The 20,888-nt window shown below is 34.8% G+C and overlaps 1 protein-coding gene across 1 annotated transcript; it reads right to left on the reverse strand.

Annotated features, from left to right (window-relative positions):
* Positions 1-18,304: 18,304 nt before the first annotated feature.
* On the reverse strand, positions 18,305-20,001 carry LOC133294808 (uncharacterized). Its single transcript, XM_061493560.1, has 2 exons — positions 19,684-20,001; positions 18,305-18,682 (listed from the first exon to the last, which is right to left on the reverse strand). The coding sequence occupies exons 1-2, from the start codon at positions 19,939-19,941 to the stop codon at positions 18,503-18,505; spliced, it is 438 nt and encodes a 145-aa protein (XP_061349544.1). The 5' UTR covers positions 19,942-20,001; the 3' UTR covers positions 18,305-18,502.
* Positions 20,002-20,888: the final 887 nt, after the last annotated feature.

Genomic DNA, 20,888 nt, shown 5'->3' on the forward strand with positions numbered 1-20,888 from the left:
TGTCTTTGCCTGTGATAATTCTGGCACTGTTTAGAAGTTCCTCTTGAGGGGGAGCACTGTCCATGTTGCTGATGGTCATTCCAGCACAATTGTCTTTGCCGATGATAATTCCGGCATTGTTTAGAAGTTCCTCTTGAGGGGGAGCACCGTCCATGTTGCTGATGGTCATTCCAGCACAATTGGAGTAACGATGTCTCGCTCTTCTGCAGAAGCAGAGTATAGATCAATGGTTGCAGCTACAACAGAGATTGTGTGGCTCAAGTCGTTTCTGACCTCTCTTGGGGTCACTCACTCAAGTCCTATGGAATTGTTTTGTGATAACCAAGCTGCTTTACACATTGCAGCGAATCCGGTGTTTCACGAGCGTACCAAGCATATTGAGTTAGATTGCCACTTTGTACGTGAACATATTCTAGCCAAGCATATTACAACAGCTCATGTGCCTTCTCGTTCCCAACTTGCTGATTTGTTTACTAAAGCCTTGGGACAACGCGAGCTTCTTAGTTTTCTTCCCAAGTTGGGCATTTCATCCTTACATACTCCAACTTGAGGGGGAGTGTTGGAGATTATATGTAACGTATATTGTTTGAATTCTTTGTAACCGTAGGACTGTTTAGATAGAGTATTTATTTGTTTTAGTCTGTTACGTTGTTACCATTTATTGTATGTTCGCCTATTTAAAGACTACCAATGAATGAGATATACAAACAGTTGAAATATCAAGTTTATCTTATTATTTGGGTTTTATTTTTCTTATGTCACATAAGATAAATCTTCTCTTTTACTCTCACAACAAATGATGGGACCCACCTTATTTTTAAAAAAAGAAAAGAGAAAAAAATATAATACAAAAATCGAAATGAGAGTAAAAGATAAAAAAAATTTATGTGACGTGTGAGAAATAAAACTCTTATTATTTTTGTCTAAAAATTTCAACTTAGAAATATCATTAAGGCCTTCGTAGTGGCACCTCATGCTTGTGAACTCCATGGAGAATCTTCCTATGCATTATTAGCCGTTATTGCCGCACCATAAATGCACCTCATGCTAGTACAGTCAATGGAAATCTTCCTATCCGTTATTGCTGCACCATAAAAATATGAATTCTACTTTTGTAATTAACCACTTCATGCGATCAGCGGTGCCAAATATCACGAAAGTGATTTCCTAAGAGGCTAAGACAAGTTACAAACATTATATTTACTGGCATAGAAAATCGGAAAATAATTTCTAATAGGAGAGTTATTTTCTCTTATTAATTATTCTTCGATTTTTGTATAATATTTTTTTTATTCTTTTAATAAATTTGGGCCCTACTTAAAAAGTGTCTATAACGTAAGAATTTTTTTTTTCTACCGCATAAAAAAATTAAAACCCACAAAAAATTCACGTGACATTCATAAGTTTTAACTTTGGGGTTTATTGCTCTCCGGTAACAGAAATCATCATTTCTCTCCTGTACATAGAAAAAACGATGGAGCTCACTAAAATATAAAAGCAAAAAAAATCAAAAAGAAATGCACAGATTTCTATGATGAGAGCAGTAGACAACTTATATTTTTGCAACCGGAGACTATGATTTCCCTTTAACTTTTAAGAATCAGTAAACAAGGTAGTTGTAGTGGCACTGCACTATAAGAACCTTGGCGCGTCACTTTCTTTTTGTAACTTACGATAAAAGGGAACATAATTTCACCTTACTTAGTTTTCATCCTTTTTTTTTGTGATTTACCTCATCTAAGTTAGTGTAAATTTTCAATTGGAAATGTTATTTGTGGTATCTCAAAATCTCCCCATGTAAAGCAAGCAGGCGAAGAAGGTGGCTCCATACGGCAAAAGTAAGAGTATGGAATTTCTTCAAAAGTTGATAGGTCCTGTGCAATAAATAGGTATAATACTTTACCTATTTAATGCGCAAGACAAAAGGCCCAAGACATAATCTAGGGAATCGAATCTAGACTTTATAAACATTGAGATTCCTTAGAGATGTCTAACGTGGGACCTTTATTCAATACACCCCTTCATATATTCATCTATCCCTTCAACTTCCAACTTCCAACTTCCTATTTGTAATCACTTAAACAAAAAGGGGAAAAATTTAAAGTGGTCTTGGTGTAGTTATAATTCTGATTTAAATATGTGATTTTATAATTTTATGGTTTTTTTAATCAAAATGATTTCATCAAAATTTCAAACACTTTTATGTTTTTATGATTTTTTTTACGTTAGGATTTTACGTTTTACGATTTTTTATCCTTCTTTTCGATTTTAAGTAAAATTTCGATTTTAACTACCATGGTCTCAGCCCTTCATGCTCCTTCCACTTAAAAGATGACACCTGAAGGAAAAAAAATATTTTTCTCTATCATCTATCCTCTATCCTCACTCTCTTCTCTCTCTTGCAGCCTATGTAGCACCGATACGACACGCGACACGTGACACGACACGACACGACACTTCGACACGTCAATCCTAAAAAATTATGGATTTCGACACGTTGGGACATGTTTTAATATTAAATAATATTTTTAATTTATATAGTATATATTTCATTTAATATTTAATAATTTAACAAAAAAAACTAAATTAATAATACCCATCAACACGTTATAAAGATGGAAGCTTTAATAAAAAAAATAAGAACTGGGATGAGAGAGAGATATAATATCAGATAGAGAGATCAAATCATATTAGAGAGAGATCAGAGAGAAGAAGATACAACAAGAGCGTGATAGGAATTGACAACAATGATCTCTTATCTACTTAAGAGGAAAAAAGACAAAAAGATAAAATTGATATGATCAGGTGGAAGCTTTATTAATATATTTTAACTTTAAAAAAAAAATTAAAAAAAATTACGAAAATGCCATTTGACCGTGTCGGACACGGTCAAATTTGCGTGTCGGAATGGTCAACGTGTCGGAAAAAGTCAACCGCGTGTCCGACACCGTGTCGGAGCATGTCGGACCCGACTCTTCCTGTTTTTCCAAGTGTCCGTGCTCCCTTGCTTGCACCCCACTAATTTGGATATGCACCAGGAGCACAAAATTAAAGCTCAGAAAAGAATGATAGGGGGAGCCCAAAATCCTGTAAGAGGAATATCTCTATCAATTGGTCAAATGACAAACCACACAATAAATGAGTTGATACCACATTTCAACTTAATTTTATAATGTAGATTAATGAGTTGTTTTGCACTTATATAATTTTCATTTGATTCATTTCTAAACTAACTGATATGAAATTTTATCATCACTCACACTTAAGTATTTACAATAAGAACAGATTGCATAAATGAGCAACGATGGCATGCAGTAGTGAAGGTTTCTCCCGACTTTTCTTTGTAATCAGAACAGATCGAGGTTTTCTTCCCTCTTTGCTTTTCGTTTTTTTTTTTTTTTTAAAATTTTGATTGACTCAACTTTTTCAATGAAATTGGGCCCAGTTCACTGGTTCAATGTGAAAAAAGGCCAACTTATACTGGCCCTCACATTGATTCAGGTACAATATCCAATCTAAATATAGCATCGGACCGGTGCTACAGTCTGTTGTTTTACCCCATCTCTTATTTTTATTCCTCTCCTTTTTCATCCCCTTATTTTCGTTTGTATCGAATAAAAATGTTAAATTTTACTTATATTTTACTGCCTAATTTCTTCTTGTTATGGACGCCAAAAGCCCACATATTGATAGGGATTTGTATTTATCATTTCACGTGACACAAGAAAAATTTTTACACACACAATATTTTGTGGGACTTCCACCACTTTTTAAAGCAAAAAAAAAAAAAAAAAACTACGGGACGCAAAACGAATCTCTATAACATTACACAATCACTTTTCCTATAACATAACTCTTATAAAACCCATATTAATAACATAACAATAATGTGATAGATTAAAGAAATAAGAATAATTCAAAGGACAAAGGATGAAATAACTTATCTTATCCCCAACAATTACAATCCTATCAAAACTCTACCCCTAGAGATAACCATTCTATAAATAAAGGGTAATATTACTCTCATATAACATGAGAGTAGTTCTCTCATGTTATAGAGAGAATCCAAGTAGGGTCCGCTATTTAAAAGTGCACGATTTTTGAAGTGAGAGAAAAAGAGATAACTACCTCATGTAAAATGAGAGTAGTATTTCCCATAAATAAAAGATCAAGTCTCTCATGTACACACTCTGAATTCTTTACCCTCTTGCCTATCACTATATACACACCTCACGCCTTAGTTATACACCTATTATTAGTGCGTAGTGATTAGTACATTGACGATATGTCCATATAATATCTCTCTCATAAATATCTCTGAACATATATATATATATATATATATATCATATAAACAGTAAATATTCACGATTTAACCGGAGCAAACGATTACTAACGAACATTCATAAATTTTATTCTCTCAGGACGTAAACGCCCTTGTATGATTAACAAATTTAGTCAAGCTGTTAAGTTCTAGTTAACAAAATTGTATTGCATACGGTTCATTGAGTGAAATCGCAGCATTTAGAAGGCGTATCCCTAATGAACAAGGTGAAGTGTTGAGAGCATTTATTAAAAGGTAGATGTCTATAAGATAGTATTGACATTGATTTGATTTGAATTGAATCCTAACGAAATCAAATTTGTTTTCTCTATGTATTTGAAAATTATTATACATATTTGGCTTATTATTACTCTTCCGCTTCATAGTATATGTCATTTTTTAAATTTAAATTCTTTATTATTTTAATTTAGCAATGGAGTGTTAATTATTACTTTAGTCTTATTTAATATATTAACTGGCTACTTTTTTCTTTCGGAAATCTCTGTGACAAATCTAAATACTTCATCTCTTATAATTATTTTATTTCTTGTCTTTCCTTACGATTTTTCTAATGCGTATGAGTAATCTTTTTTTTTTGTTTTTTGTTTGTAAATTTATGAGTAATCTTAGTTATACAACTCATCAATTTCTAAGAGAATGCTCAAAGCGTAAGTAAAGCAACAAAAGTTATAAGTTATAACCCGATTACCATAAAAGCTGGAAGAAATATTGAAAATTTAAGCGCCTGTGATATTGTGTTATATTTGTTTGATTCTTGAAATTGTATTGCAGAGTAGTTAATGAAAAGAGTATTTTTTAAATACAAAATAAAAACAATTGTAATATATTCTCTCAATTTAATTCTAAAATTAAAATGTAGATATAAGGCCTGTTCGTATTCTGTTTTCAAAAATAGTTTTCTACTTTTTAGAATAAAAAATAAAAAACATTCTGATAATGCATATTTTGTAAAAAAACTTCTAAAAATTATAACTATTTTTTAGTTTTTAAAATTAAATGTAAGAGAAAAACTTCAATGCAGTACAACCGAACTCGGTGCTTCCTTTTACTAAAAAAATGTAAGACTTAAAAAAATATAAAAAAAAGCATGGGTAAAAAGAAAACAATTCTCCTTTTTAGTAAAAAGAAGCATGGAGTTGTGGTCCATGCATTGAAGTTTTTCTCCTAATTTAGAGAGCAAATATTTCGTTTATTTTTATTTTATGTTTTTACTTTTAACTTTTAAAATAAAAAATACACAGATTTCATTGACGGGACTACTATACAAAACTGTTTTAAGGAAGAAAAAAAAACACAATCAAATAGATTCATAATTTTTAGGACTATTTTTACGGAACGAATATTATTTAATAAGTTTTTTTTTTATTCTAAAAATTATTATTTTTTAAACAGAATTCAAATAGATCCTATAAGTGACCATTAATAACAAATTGATTGTGAGTGTTTATAGGTAAAACGAGCGCTTCACGTGTGCATTTAAATTTGATTTCAAACAAAAGCTTTTAAGTAATTTGCAAACGTAGAACTCGATAATGAAAAAGGAGTGAAAATTTATCCCTTAGAAGGAGTCATCAATCCGTTTTAGACCATATTTTAAGTAAGACGGATGGTGGAGAGGATTTATTATGGTCTGAACCATCATTTTAGTATAAATGAAAGGGTAAAATTAAGAAAAAAAAATAACAAAAATAAAAAGAAAAAGAAAATTTTAGTATTGTGAGAGAGAACATCAAATTATTAACTGATCCTGCATCACAAAAAATATTTCCGGGACGGTGACGGATTAATGACTTAGAAAATGTAATCTAAGCTGCCAAATTAGGCGAGTTAAATGTTAGCAATATGATGTCAAATAATTTATTATATGTTATGAAGTTAATTGTATTTTATGATACTGAAAAGAAATACGTCTTCTAGTATGGACTAAATTAAATGTGAAAAGTGTTTGTCATTTTAAATGATATAACACTCTGTCTTTTTAAGAGAAACAAACGCAGAAAAAAGTTTTTATTTAAATTTTTAAATTAAAAAAAATTATCTACTTTCTCTCTTCCATGATTTCTATTTTTCTGTGTCTATCTCTCTCCTAAAATAACATAACTTATATCATTTAAAATGACAAAGACCAAACCCAAATTAAATTACAGATAAATATGGCAGCCAAAATTGATTTTTTAGTAAAAGCAAATCAGTCAAATATAATAATTTTTTATCAATTAATAATTTTTTATCAATTAATAATTTTCTTATTTACAGTGCAATAACATTAAACATCAAATATTATGAAACAAAGAAATATCATGCAATGGTATATTAAATACAGGTTCATCCTTAACAATTAGTCGAAGCAATTTTATTTTATTTTTTGAGATATTTTAATTGACTAATAGCTTTGCAACTGATCAGATTCAAGACGAGTACCCAAATTAAGGTTAAATCCTCCCAAAAATAATATTAAAAAGAATCAAATACGTTTATTCCCACCAGATTAATTTTCTGATGCCAACCAAGATATTATTATTTTGATAATATTCGAAGCGCTTTAAATAGTTAGAAATTGTATCATTATATATCATATCCTATGTCTCAGAGTCCAACCTGCCCTTGATTCTCTCACCCTCCCTATGTTTTTCATATTTACCCGTGCTCAGCCTCACCAGTTACTTCCGTGTTCTTAAATCCTTTTGACTTCAGAAACCAACCTACCACATTTTAATAGCCGTTACACTTTTGTCTCTTGTGTCAAGATTTTCAAACCTAAAATCATGTAATTTCCAACACTGTCTTCTAAATTTAACCTCTCTTTTTTTCCTTTGAAACAAAATCCAAATGGGTTGCTGTTTCAGCACAGCCACAACCCAAAAGGTCCAAAACCCACATAACCAACACACTCTGAAAAACCAACAACCCCACCTGAATCCAACTCATGAAGTTGCCCCACCTCAACCACAACCGCCGTCACCACCTTTAGAAGAGGAATCTGTGAAAGAGGTTCTCTCTGAAACACCCATTTCGAAACCCCACCAAGTTCCAATTTTGATGGCGGAAACAAAGACCCAAATGCCTTTTGTTCAAAACCCAGTTGAGAAATTTGAAATAACGGGCTCATTAGAGGAAGTCTCAGAGGTAGTCGTCGTGTCTCAACTTTCAGAACCATGCAGCGTCATGAGCGAGAGCTTCTCCACCGCCACCACAGCCACCACTGCTACGGTTACGGAGAAGAGAGAAGACGAAGCTACAAGCAAACAAAGGAGCATGGAGGGAACAATGATTCACAAGTGGAATCAATCTCCATCCAGGAAGCGCCCTCACGCCGACGGAAACTTCTCCGGCGGGAGAGAACGAAGGGTCAAATCGCCGGCGACGAGGCCGGAACCGTCTCCGTCGCCGGAGAAGAAAGTCAAGGCCGGTTTGAGGCCAGTTCGTGGGAGGGAATCTGGTCCCGTGGCGAATCGGAAGCTAAATGCGGGTTCTGCCAGGGTCCGCCGGGACTCCGGCGATGGTTCCGGCCGGCGATCGAGGTCGCCGTCGTGCACCCGAACGGCTGGTGGGACGAGCAAGGTAGGTTCCGGCGGGGGTCGGAAACAGGCGCCGCCGGCGAATGTTGAGGAGAAGGAGAAGAAGTGTGAGAGCGAGGAAGCTGGGGAGAAAAACGACGTCGTGTCGCCTGAGGAGTCCATTGACAACCCACATGTTTCCATGGAGTGCTTTATTTTTCTGTAAGAAGCACGTTTTTCAAGATTTCTAAAATCGAGAAGCGATTGCACATGGCGTTGCTTTCATTTGCAGTAGCAGTTTTTACTTTTGACTTTTTAAGGTCTTTGTTAAAAACGGTGGAGTTGTGCTTTTTTTTACCTTGGATAGTGTGGGAGGGACTCTTAAATTACAAATTATTGCTGTAAATACAATGTACGTTTTCTTGAGGTATAATAAAAGTAACAATCATCATATCAATACACAGATTTTAGGCATACGAATATTGAAATGATTTTCTATAAACATTTTAATCATCACATTTTATTATTATGTAAAAATTTTCAGCTACGCGTGAGTAATCTGTCTCTTTTTTTTCTTGTTCTACGAGTTTATGCTTTTGAACTCTTTGTCTTACTCTAGAGATGTTGAATTTGTCTGGGGATATGGCATGAACCAAGAGAAATGGTCCTCGAAATTGGGCAGCATATTTTATTTATAGGGATGGGAAGACAGAGGGCTTCTTTTGTTTCTTGGTATTGGCGTGGATTGTCTTCTATTTGTAGGCAAGCGTGTAAGTGACAGAATGACTGAGAAAAAAGAGCAGAACAGATCACCCAAAAGAAGGAATAAATCTTTGGTGCCAACTATTCCACTAATATTTAGTGCACTTCATCAATGAGAGCATTGCACATCCTAGGAGAAAGAAAAAATTTGTCAGAGAAAATAAAACTTTAGTTGACATGTAATATTTTTATTGGTGGGATGTACTGAATCTTTGGTGCTACAGTAACACCAAAGATTTTTTTGAAAAACATGAAGAGAAGCTTCCTGTGGTGCTATATTAGTTAGAATAAAATGGTATTTACATTTGTACCAAAAAACAAAAAAAAATCTATTTACACATAACTTTTCTTTACGTTATTATTATCCAATTTTTTTTGTGAAAAATAATTTTCCTTGTAGAGATAAAATTATTTCTATTATCCTAAATGACCTTGTTTTAGAATTTTTAAAATTAGATAATTTTGAAAATTTTACATTTTTCATATATTATGAATCTTTCCAGTACCACATTTGGGAGGAGTTTAAAGCCTTAATCCTGGACCCGTCCCGAATCAGATTAGTTGCGAAGCAATGAACCGATTGAAATATTTAAAAAAAAATAAATGACAAGTGATAATTTTATCTCTTTTAATCTCAAACCTCAATCCCAAAACATTAATTTTTTTAAAAAAGCACCATATACATTTTAATACACAATATTTTTTTAAAAAGTTTTCTTAATACAAAAAATAATAGTAATGTTGACTTGGAAATTTTGATATATAAATATCGTTACAGTACTAGTTAGTGAAGTAAAACCTGAGCACTTGCCTCCAAAGATGATGTGTGTGGAACCTAGAAAATTTCATTTAGAATTAGATGTTGCGCTCAAATGACAAGAAATAAAAATCATATTATGATATCATCTCATTTGATTTACGTATTTTTATAGAGCTCTTTTCTATTTATGATTTTTTTTAATATTAAGAATGAAATCTAATAAACAGAATTTTCACTACCACACAAATATTTAAGCTGAATAGCTTATAAAAAAATATTAAGCTGAGTGAACTCAACGCTAAGGCATCATTATATTATTGTTTTTTTGTTTATTATAAATTCGTTTCTTTTGGGGGTAGCTTTTGTTGGGCTTTCTCGTCTTGTCGATGTTGGAATATCCATTAATATGTTTTGTTAATCATTTGTGTCACCAAAGAGGTGTTGGGACGTAGGTTCCTCAAATCAACGCGGAAGCAAATTTTGTAAGTCATCACGTCGAGTTTGAAGCTCAGTACTCAGAGATCGGCCAACACGTAGCAGAAAATGAAAAATTGCAAAAGCGAGAAAGACAAAGAAAACACAGTAAGTTTTTATCATGAAAAATCTTCTCTAATATAAAGAAGTAAAGGTCGCGAGATATTAGTCTAAAAAATCTTTCACTATGTAGAAAAGAGAGATCACAAAGAGTCAAGCTTTCATAGTTAAACTAGAGGTACAATCAAACTTCACCAAAGTTGGTGGTAATCTCAAACGTCTCTAAAAGCATCCTTCTTCAAACTTCTCTCTAGAAGTACTGAGACAAATTCTCTCAGCTAACCTATTACAAAAAGTCTTCAAGTGCATTTACAAGGTGAGGGGAACCCTCTACCTTTTTCCAAAATCTTCTTCAATGATTATGGTGGTTGAGGTGGTTGGACAGACATTGAGCCTTGCACTAATAAATGTGATGCATGCCAGCATTAATGGATGAACCACCTAACAAATCTCCCCCTTCCAAGTTTAATGCGTGGGGTTCAGCTGCCTGGCACCCTCACAGCAGTCTTCGAACTTTATTGTCGGTATCAGCTTGGTCATCATGTCGGACCAATTGAGGCCGATGTGCATTTTGGCTAGTTGGAGTTGTCCTTTCTACCCCATATCCCGGATCCAGTGATACCTGAAGTCGATATGTTTAGTGCGGGAGAGATAAGTTGAGTTCTTCACTAGATGAATAATGCTTTGATTATCACACTTCTGCTCAAATTTGTCTTGATCATGGCCGAGTTTCAGAAGAAACTTCTTCATCCAAATCATCTCTTTAAAAGCCTCAGTCGCGGCTATGTACTCGGCCTCGGTCGTAAAAAATGCCACATATTTTTGTAGTTTTGATTACTAGGAGACAACTCCTCCTGCAAAATTCATCAAGTATCCAGTTGTTGACTTCCTTGAGCCAGCATCTGTCGCTAAATCAGCATCTGTATAGCCTTGCAGCTCAGCCTTACCTTCTTCAAAGCGAAGGCATAAACTTGTCATTCCTCTAAGATACTTGAAGATCCACTTGACAACTTCCTAATGCTCTTTGTCGGGATTCAACAGATACCGGCTCACCATTCCAATTGCATACACCAGGTTGGATCTCGTACATACCATCGTATACATCAAACTTTCGATGGAGGACTAGTATAAGATCTTCAACATCTCGTCCTTTTCTTCATCTAATCTCGAACATTGCTTCTTGTTTAATTTTATGTGTCTGGCTAAGGGGGTGCTCACTATTCTGGCTTTGTCCATGCGAAATTTTTTCAGAATCTTCTTAATATATTTTTCTTGTCCAAGCCACAGTAGCTTTTTATGTTGGTCTCTTATAATCCTTATTCCAACTATTTGCTTTGCAGGGCCAAGGTCTTTCATTGCGTAGGACGAACTCAACGCTTTCTTCAAGGAAACTATCCTCGACTTGTCTTATCCTACAATAAACATGTCATCAAAATATAAAACAGAATTAAAAAATATTTGACCTCATACCTTTTCACAAATATGCAGTAGTCGGCCTTTGTCTTCATGAACTTGTGCTCGATCATGAAGGATTCAAACTTCTTGTACCACTGCTGATGTGCTTGTTTTATGCTGTACAGGTTCTTTTTCAAACGGTAGATGATGAGACGAAAATTCGTCCCATCTAAGTCCATTTTTATGGCAAAATACCATTCGTTCCCTCATCTAATGAGCAACTTTAGCACTAAAAACACATGTTTTATATCTTTACTACAAAAACACAGTGGAGAACGGAAGGTGATGTAATCTTTTGGAAAATATATATAAAGGGGAACGGATTTGGAACATTAAATACACCTGCTTCACTTACTCAATCTTTCTGACCACTTTTCAGGAAACGTTGAAAAGAAGTTTTCAATTAAGCACAAGTGGGCAGCAATCAACCAAGGAGAAATGTGCGCAGCAGGGAATAAACGGTTCCTATTGGCTGAAAAGGAAAGCAAGGCATGGGGGAGATCAGAAGGAAAGACAAATCTCAACAATAATTGTCTCATCCAGCCACTTACGCCCCTCAAAACACTGTTCACACACCCCTTTCATGCAGTCAAGAAAACAACTCCAAGAGATTTACAAGCTTGCCATTCACTTTTCTGCCTATAAATAGGACGTTCCAGCACGAAGACAAGAATCGAATTCCTTAAGAAGAGATCACTTAGTTTATTTTATAGTTTTCTTTATATTTGTATAGTTTTAACTTTAGTTAAGTGACAACTCCAAGAGACTCCTCACGAGCAGCAACCATATTCTCCACTTTTCATTTTGTTGTAATCAAGTTGTTTTCATTTCAATACAAGTGTTATTTCTCTTATTTTCATTCGTTATCTCTGAACTGAATCTCAGGTCTATGAGACTTCAGTTTGGAATAATTTTGTTTAAACTAGTAGCCATGAGCTAAACTATCTGTGGAGCGGAAAAACAGCAAAGTTCTTAAAGAATTATTTTTAAAACTCTTGTATTACAACTCTTGTGTTTCTATGGTTAAGTGAGCTATATTCATTGTGTATCAATGGAAATTGAACACATACTGAGAAAGGAACTTCCACAAGGAAGAGATTTCAGACAGCTTAACCAGAGGGGGAAGGCAGTCTTGTGGAAACAATACTGCCGGTTGCCTTAGGAATAAGGGACCACCTCGTTCACTCAAAGGTCCTGTACCCAGTACCTGTTGGAGTCAAGGGAGCCATAGGAATATAGAAACTTGTGATCCATCTAGTCCATGAGCTGAGGAATCAGAGTTGGCAGTAAAGAGACTGGAACAGATACAAAAGTATTGAGTCTTGAGTAGAGAAACTAATTATTCAAGAATGGAGCAGTGGATCCATTCCTTCTGTTAAAACTGTTTTCAAACCATCCACCCTGTTGTCTCTTAATTACTGTTATTACTGTTTGTAGTATTTTTCTTTATATAATCTTGTATCTATAAACCTCTTATGGATATTGTTGTTCCTTTCCTCAAAAAGAAGGATAACATACATAACGAAGTGATGAACTGTTTGCTGTCAGATTGAACTTACTGTCCTTGAGGAACGTTGTCAAGACAGTAGGGAACGTTTGACCAAATAGGTCAATTACTAACTTTTCTTTTCATTTTCATTCTTTGTAAAATAGTATAAGGCATTAATTAGAGTTCCATCCTCGTGGAAACGATAATCTGGGCATTAATACTCCCATTTATTACTTGATGCGTGCACTTGCACACTTGGGTTGAAATTAAGAGAGCAAATGTGTTTTCTCTTAATGAACTGAGGAATGTTTTACAGCATAAAATGTTTTCCACCCAACAAGCTTTGACCTAACAGTAGACTAATTTTTTTTTCTATAGCTCGGAATTCTTCAGGATGCTTTGTATAAATCTCCTCTTCAAGGTCGCTGTAATAAATGTAGTCTTCACATCCATTTGTTCAACTTCAAGGCCCATTGACGCCGCCATGGCTAACATAATTCGGATCGAAGTCAATTTTACAATAAGAGAGAAAATTTCTTCAAAGTCAACTCATTTCTTTTGATTACAGTCTTTCACCATAATTCTGGCCTTGTATCTCGGCTTTTGACTGTTCTCTTCATGTTTGATTTTGTACACTCACTTATTTTTCAGAGCTCGTCTTCCTTAAGTCAGCTCGGTCAATTCATAAGTCTGATTTTTGTGCAAGGACTTCATCTCGTCAAGCATTGCCTTCTCGCAATCTTTCTTATCTGAGCTCGTCATGACCTCATCGTAACTTTGAGGTTCTCCATCTTTAGCAACAATAGTGTACTCGTCAAGAGGGTACCTTGTAGAAGGCCGTCTCGCTCGTGTATAGTATCTGAATTGATTTTCAGTTTGATAGTCCGGCTCAACATTCTCATCTCGGACCTTTGCATCAACCTCAATAGTTGACTCTTCTTGTTGCTGATCATTTACTTTATTTTATTGATTTGTTTCTCCCCCTGCATCATCTCAGACAAGAGGGACGAGTTCTTCACTTTGGACAAAAACCCGGACTTTGGGCTTCAAGATGTCTTTGATTGTCTCGTCTTCATAAAAGACTACATCTCAATTTCTCACTACAAATATGTTGACATGATCCCAAAGTCGAAAACCATACTTGCATCTCGATGAACCTAGGTAAATACATTCATTTGTCTTCGCATCAAGTTTTCCTTTTCGTCTTTGGGGGTATGCACGAAAACTCGGCATCCAAACACCTTTAGGTGATCGTAGGTCGCTTTTCGACCTGTCCAAACTTCTTCAAGAATTTCTCCTTCAAGTGGCTGTAATGGTGATAGATTGATCAAGTCAACAACAGTTCAGACTGCTTCACCCTAGAATGATTTTGGTAACCTGTCATGAGATAACATATTTCGGACCCTTTCTTCAATAGTCTGGTTCATTCTTTCAGCAACTCCATTTAGCTGATGAGTCTTTGGGGTCGTCTTCTCAAGTCGTATCCTGACCGCTCTACAATGAGCATTGAACCAGCCGCAGTACGCACCACCATAATCAGATGAGACCACTTTCAGCTTCTTGCCAATCTCCCTTTCCACCATTGCATGGAATTTTTTAAGGCTTGGAGTACTTGGTCTTTGGATTTTAACAAAAATACCCACAACTTACGGGAATGGTCATCAATAAAAGAAACGAAATATTGAGCTCCACCAAGTGGTCTTTTTGACATTGAGAAGACATCGGTATGGATAAGGTTAAGAACGTACTTGTGTCGTCTAGGCTGATCTGGTCTCACAAACGAAAACCGGTGTTGCTTTCTAACTAGGCAATGAGTGCAACTCTCTAGCACTTGGCCCTTTGATGTGTTTCCAATCTATTATGTATTAAGGGTTAATATGAGCATAAAATTGATTTAAAAATAATTAAAAGATATAAGAATTGCAATTAATGTGTTATTTTATTCTTAGTAATATTCTCATAAAAATTCTTATATTTTGCGATAAATTTTAGAGCTCATGTGGAATTATTTTGGATTTCTGAATCATATAATTGATTGAAGATCTTATTGAATATTCTCTTGAATATTTTTAATGAAAATTTTCCTTTAAATATAAAAGGGAAGATTTTAAGAATTTGATTAAAGATATGATTGGAGATTCTAGTGAAGATTCCATTGAAGATCTTATGGAAAATTAAAAGATACGATTTCATCACTATTAATAGGCAACTCTTGGAAACAGAAAAGGAGGCTGACATATTCTGAAAGAGGAAATGCAGAGTCCAAAGGAAGATCTCATTTTTTAGAGCTCAAGACGAAGATTAAAGGAAGATCAAAGCTTTGCAGTGGCGATCAACCATTATTCTTCTTCTACTCACTTCATCTATTTTAATTTTTTTTCTTGTTTTGTTTAAGCCAGATATGTCTGGCTAATTTCTTTTTGTAGTTAGGAATATGGATCTGACGTGAATCCTTGTTTTGGTTTAATTCTTTTCATTAATAAACTGTCTCAAATTATTTGTGTTTACCTTGATTTATATGTTTATATTCTTGTATGATCTGGCCAATTATATAGGGATAAAGAGGATTAGGGTTCACAATAGACAGACTGGGATCTTAATCTAGACAGGGGTAGAACACCAATTTTTGCATGACTTAGACATAGGCTTGTAGGAATTGTAAACTTTTATAATCATCGCGCTTAAGGCTTAATCTAAAAGGGATTTCTAATATATTAGGATTCCGGTTGGGTTAAAGGGTTAAAGAACTAAGAGATTATGATTTAATCAATTAATTCTTAGATGATTAATTGTTTGAAACAATTAAGATAGAATATTATTGAATTGAATTAAAGCAATTAAGGGAGATCAGAGATAAAGTAAACCCAACTACTTTTTTATTCATAATTTCAAGTTCATCTTTTAAATCAATTTCTTTATTTGCATCTTTAATTGAATTTTTTATTAAATATTGGTTACCTGTGAAATCACCTTTGGAATTATCTAACTTAGATAAAAATGGTAAAATTATTGCTTGACTTTAGTCCTCGTGGGAACAATACTCTACTCAATATTTTATTACTTGTATGACCGGTATACTTGTTGTATTCGCAACACCCTTCAACCTGTTCAGAAGTCCTTTCTTGTTCAGGATCTAAAGTCATTTTTTGCTCATGTGGCCAAGGCACTTATGCCATAACTTCATGCTGGGTCTACCTCGGACAGATTTGGCTTCTCCACCATTTATCTCTCCTTGCATCACATACAAGGACCCTTCTTTCTTGCCTCGGGCAACCACTGAATTTCCTTTGGCAAGTTTCCATCTTCCACTTCCGAAATGATTCATTAACCCGACATCATCAAGCATGCTTACCAAGATTAGGTTCAAATGCATGTCAGGCGCATGCCTTACTTCCTTCAGCACAGAGTTAGTAGCTGTAACATCGTAGGCGCTAATGAGGGCGAGGAGTGATCGCTGGTACGAAAAGGCACAGACAAAGAGCGGCTCCTGGAAGGCTTCCAGCGGCGGGGGTACGTGAATGAATCGAATCGACCACCAAAAGAGAGGGATTCCAAAGACTGTGCAGGTATGAGACTGCACAGTTGGGGATAATTTATAAGAATTAATTGGTACTACCAATACTAACAAGATGCATCTACTTTTCGGTAGCTCGAAACGGAAGAACTCCATAGTTAAGCGTGCTTGACTTGCAGTAATTCTGGGATGGGTGACCTCCTGGAAAGTTTTCCCAGGAAGTGTGCGAGTGAGGAAAAAGCACACTAAAAAGTCTCGTGTTAGTATGTGGGGATAGTCATTGATTCTTGAAGCGGCCGGGCATTACAATAGCCATCGCAGTGCTGCTATTGTCTTCTTCTTTTTTTGGTACTATCTAATCCGACTTCACAATGTCATTCTTTTGGTCTTTCTGCAGAGTTTGGCAGTTAGGCTTCTTGTGGCTGGGCTTCTCACAGTAGAAGCATTTTAATTCATATTTTGGCCTAGACTGGCTTTTGGCCTTGTCACGTCTGATACGACCCCAGTTCTTGCTTCGACCACGGGCGTCAGACCTTCTTCTATTCTTAGCAACGTTTACCTCGAACATGCTGGTTACACCTCGTTCTCTTCTCCTGGATTCTTCATTCAGAATGTTGTCAGTCACGACGTCGATTATCAATTTTCCATCAGTAGCCGAGTTACTTAAAGTAACTACCATAGTATCTCGACTTTCTGGCAGCGAACTCAAAAGCAGCAAAGCCTGCATCTTGTCATTGATCTTCATCTCGACTTTAGAAAGCCAATTCACGATTCCTTTGTAAGTGTTGAGGTGTTCAATTATACTCTTGTTGTCCTTGTATTCAAGCTTCACAAGTCGGCGAACTAGGTGTGCTTTGTTCGTGGAGTCTTCTTCTGAATCATGGACTCTAGCTTCGTTCATAACTCGTACGCATTCGTGGACTTGGACACATGCTCAAAGAGGCTTTTGTCGATGTACTTACTGATTACAGCCATGACCTTTCGATTCAGGATTTCCCACTCTTCTCGGTTTTGCCTTCAGGCTTCTCTTTATGGATGATGGACACATATATGTCTTTGCAGTACAGATGCTCTTCTATCATATGTCTCCAGTATGTAAAGTTATTTGCAGTCAGCTTGAACATATTTCTGTCATGGGCAATGCCACTGATTTCCATCTCGTCTCCTTCAGAACCCTTTGAACTCGGGCTCTGATACCACTGTTGGGACGTCAATCCCTCAAATCATGTGAAGGCGAATTTCGCAAGCGACACGTTGAGCTCGAAGCACGGCACTCAGGGTCGGCCTAAAGTCACCAGGTTGGCTAACACGCAACAGAAAATGAAAAATACAGAAGTGAGAGAGACAGAGAAAACACGTTATCTTTTATCATAGAAAACCTTCTCTAATGCAAAGAAATAAAAACCACAGGACACTAGTCGAGAAAATCTTTTACTATGTAGAATAGAGAGATTACAAAGAGTCAAACTTTCCTAGTTACACTAGAGGTACAATTAAACTCCACCAAAGATGATGGTAATCTCAAAAGTCTCTAAAGATGTCTCTCTTCAAACTTCTCTCTAGAGATATTCAGAAAAATTCTCTCAGCTAACCTATTACAAAAAGGTGATGGAACCCTCCAACTTCTTCCGGAATCTTCTTCAATGATTATGGTGATTGAGGTGATTGGACAGACATTGAGTCCTACACCAATAAATGTGGTGCATGCCAACATTAATGGAAGATCCACCCCAACAAGAGGGTGTTATAATCTTCGATTCACTTTGACAGATCAAAACAGCAAATTACTTAGCAGCATTTCACACCACGCAACTCAACATGATTAGTCTTAGGAGGATTCACTTAAACCACATAATTCCTTGTAAAAAGGAACTTCAGAAAATTTCATGCTTTCCTTATGCAACTTCACTGAAAATTACAATGCAATTGTGCAACTACATATGTACAAAAATTTCACATGATCACTAAGTAGCAGATCCATATAAAAAGGGATATCAACCGTTTGTGTGGTAAAAAAGATGTCATTCTGTTATTTATGATCCAAATGACTGATGAGTCTCTCTAGAGGCATTAATTTACACACTGCTGAATGATATATGAGCATGATTGTTGCCACAGAGACCAAAAGGATGAACCATCTCTTTTTCTAGTTACTCGTTAGATTATAGTCTGTCACTGATGCTGAAGGTGCAGCGAAGCATGGGTTATGTTGCATAGGCCATGAGATTGGTTCTGGGCAACATGATGCAGGAGCAGGAAGTGCAATGACTGTAGGAATCTGCTGGCCAGGCATCAACACTAATACACCTCTCTCATTAATGGTCATCTAACTTGAACAGAAATAAAAAATATTAGCTCTCAGTAGCATTCAAATAAAAAAGTATGAGTTAAAAGGAGGATGAGTTATCATCCAAATACATGAAAAAGATTATTAACCCCTGCAGTAGGAGCTGTCAGTTGGGGTGGTTACCATGTGGGTTTATCTACCATTGCATCATTGTATTGTAACTTAGAAGTTAAGTGATTGCTATAAGAAACTCAAGTATTTAAAAGGAAAAGTTAGAGAACTGTTTAAGAAGAAAAACATCTGCACTCAATGAAATTAGAATATTAGACAATTGTTATTAAGTAAAAGTTTAACTTGTAGATATCATTATGTTCTATATGTGCTTAAGCGTCCATTACTAAAGGTAGTAAGCATTGATAAATGATTGGCATACACATTTTCTCGTGCAAGAGTTCTTTGAGTTTGAAACGTAAATATTGTACAAACATTTTTTTTTCTTTTATTTTGTGCTGACTTAATTCTACTAGAAAATAAGAGGTGGTGAAACTCAAACCCGTGACCTTATAATTAGCTAGGAAGCTCTGATACCATAATTAGCAATCATCTCATCCAAAAGTTTAAGTTAACAAGTGACGATTTATTTTATATAAAAGCCAAGTAAACTTAATCGGAGTAGGAGTATGATGCTACTATCATAACACCACCAAACTGACCACTTTTTAGAAATAGTATTCAATCTTTGATAAAACTACTAAAACTATTAGAATTTATCTTGCATGACGGTATGCAAATTACCTATGTAGTTAATTCAATATGATAGGCTTAACATTATTACTTGTTTGGTCTAAAAGCTTATGAATTTATTGCCCCCACGCAAATTCAAAGTTATGGAAAAATCTTAGTCAAAACTGCATCATTATTGGCTTTAGAACAGCATGCCAGGAAAGTGAAAAAGGAAAAAAAAAGTCATAGTTTCACCATCAAGGTGAATCAATTGAACTAGAAGGAAACGGAAGCAAAGGAAGGTTTTTAGAGTGCACCTTGGGTTTTGGATTCTCGAGCTTTCCTCCAAAGTCCATTTGTTGTTCAAGATCCATTGAAGTTCGAGCACTGGATTCAGCTGATCTTTGCCTAAGAAACTTCTCAAAGATGGCCAGAAGAAGAAACATTGAAATGAGGATGGCAGTGGCAACAAGCCCAAAATAAACCGAATTCACAGAGTCATCAAAATGTTTCCAATGCTCTTGTCTCTGTGAGTTCAATGGTGCCACCGTTGGAGGTGTGGCTTCAGCACCCATCACAGCATATATTTTGAAGCACTACTTGTTTTTTTCACTCTATCTTTCTCATTACCAATTTAAGACAGAAAGAACAAACTTTTTTTTTTTTTTCCCTTACAAGACCACATTCATGATGGAATTTGCAGTTACACCACTGAGAGAGACGATTCTTAAGGCCTCAAGTTCCGTTGCCATGTCTACGATAACGATAGGAGTGTACTTCAGGGGACAAAGAAATGATGAGACAGAGAGACATGACAAAGAAGCAACAGCAGAAGGTTAATAACTTGGTATATATTCAGCAAAAAAAAAAAAAAAAACTTGATACAGTAATAGTATTGGCTGCATATAGATAACTTTCTATGTGTCAACCACTAATATTTTCGAACAAATCACCTATATTTTTACACTAATTTTACAACCTATGTATGTGAGAAAAAAAAAAAGAGATAAGAATTTAGGTTCGTTTGATTGTATTCTCTGTTTTTCTTTTTGATGAAATATGTATTTTTTATATATATTTTTAAAAATTTAAAAATAAAAAAAAAACTTATATATATTTTTTAAATTTGATTCTATTTTTTTTTTTATAAAACAAACCTTATCAAACAAATTTTTTTATTTTGAAAATCAAAAATCTGTTTTACAAAACAAATTTCAAACAAACCCTTATTTTCTAAAAACTTTAATTTTATTTCTAAGGAAGATACCATATACGTTACTTAAACAAATATAACTTTTTTTGAAAAAAACTGAAGTTATTAATTAAAAGTTGAATAATGATTGTATGTTTTTATTAATATTTCTCATATTGTAAGATATAATTTTATTATATATATATATATATAAATATATATATGAGATTTTTATTATTATTTTATCTCTCTCCTTTTTATATAGTATTATATGAATTTTATATATTTTTATATGTATTTAAACGATAATTTATTTATTTTTTATAATAT

The sequence above is a fragment of the Gastrolobium bilobum genome, unplaced genomic scaffold (assembly GCF_033153095.1).
Source record: "Gastrolobium bilobum isolate Gb01-03AN ecotype WA unplaced genomic scaffold, APGP_CSIRO_Gbil_v1 utg85175, whole genome shotgun sequence".
NCBI classification, from domain to species: Eukaryota; Viridiplantae; Streptophyta; class Magnoliopsida; order Fabales; family Fabaceae; genus Gastrolobium; species Gastrolobium bilobum.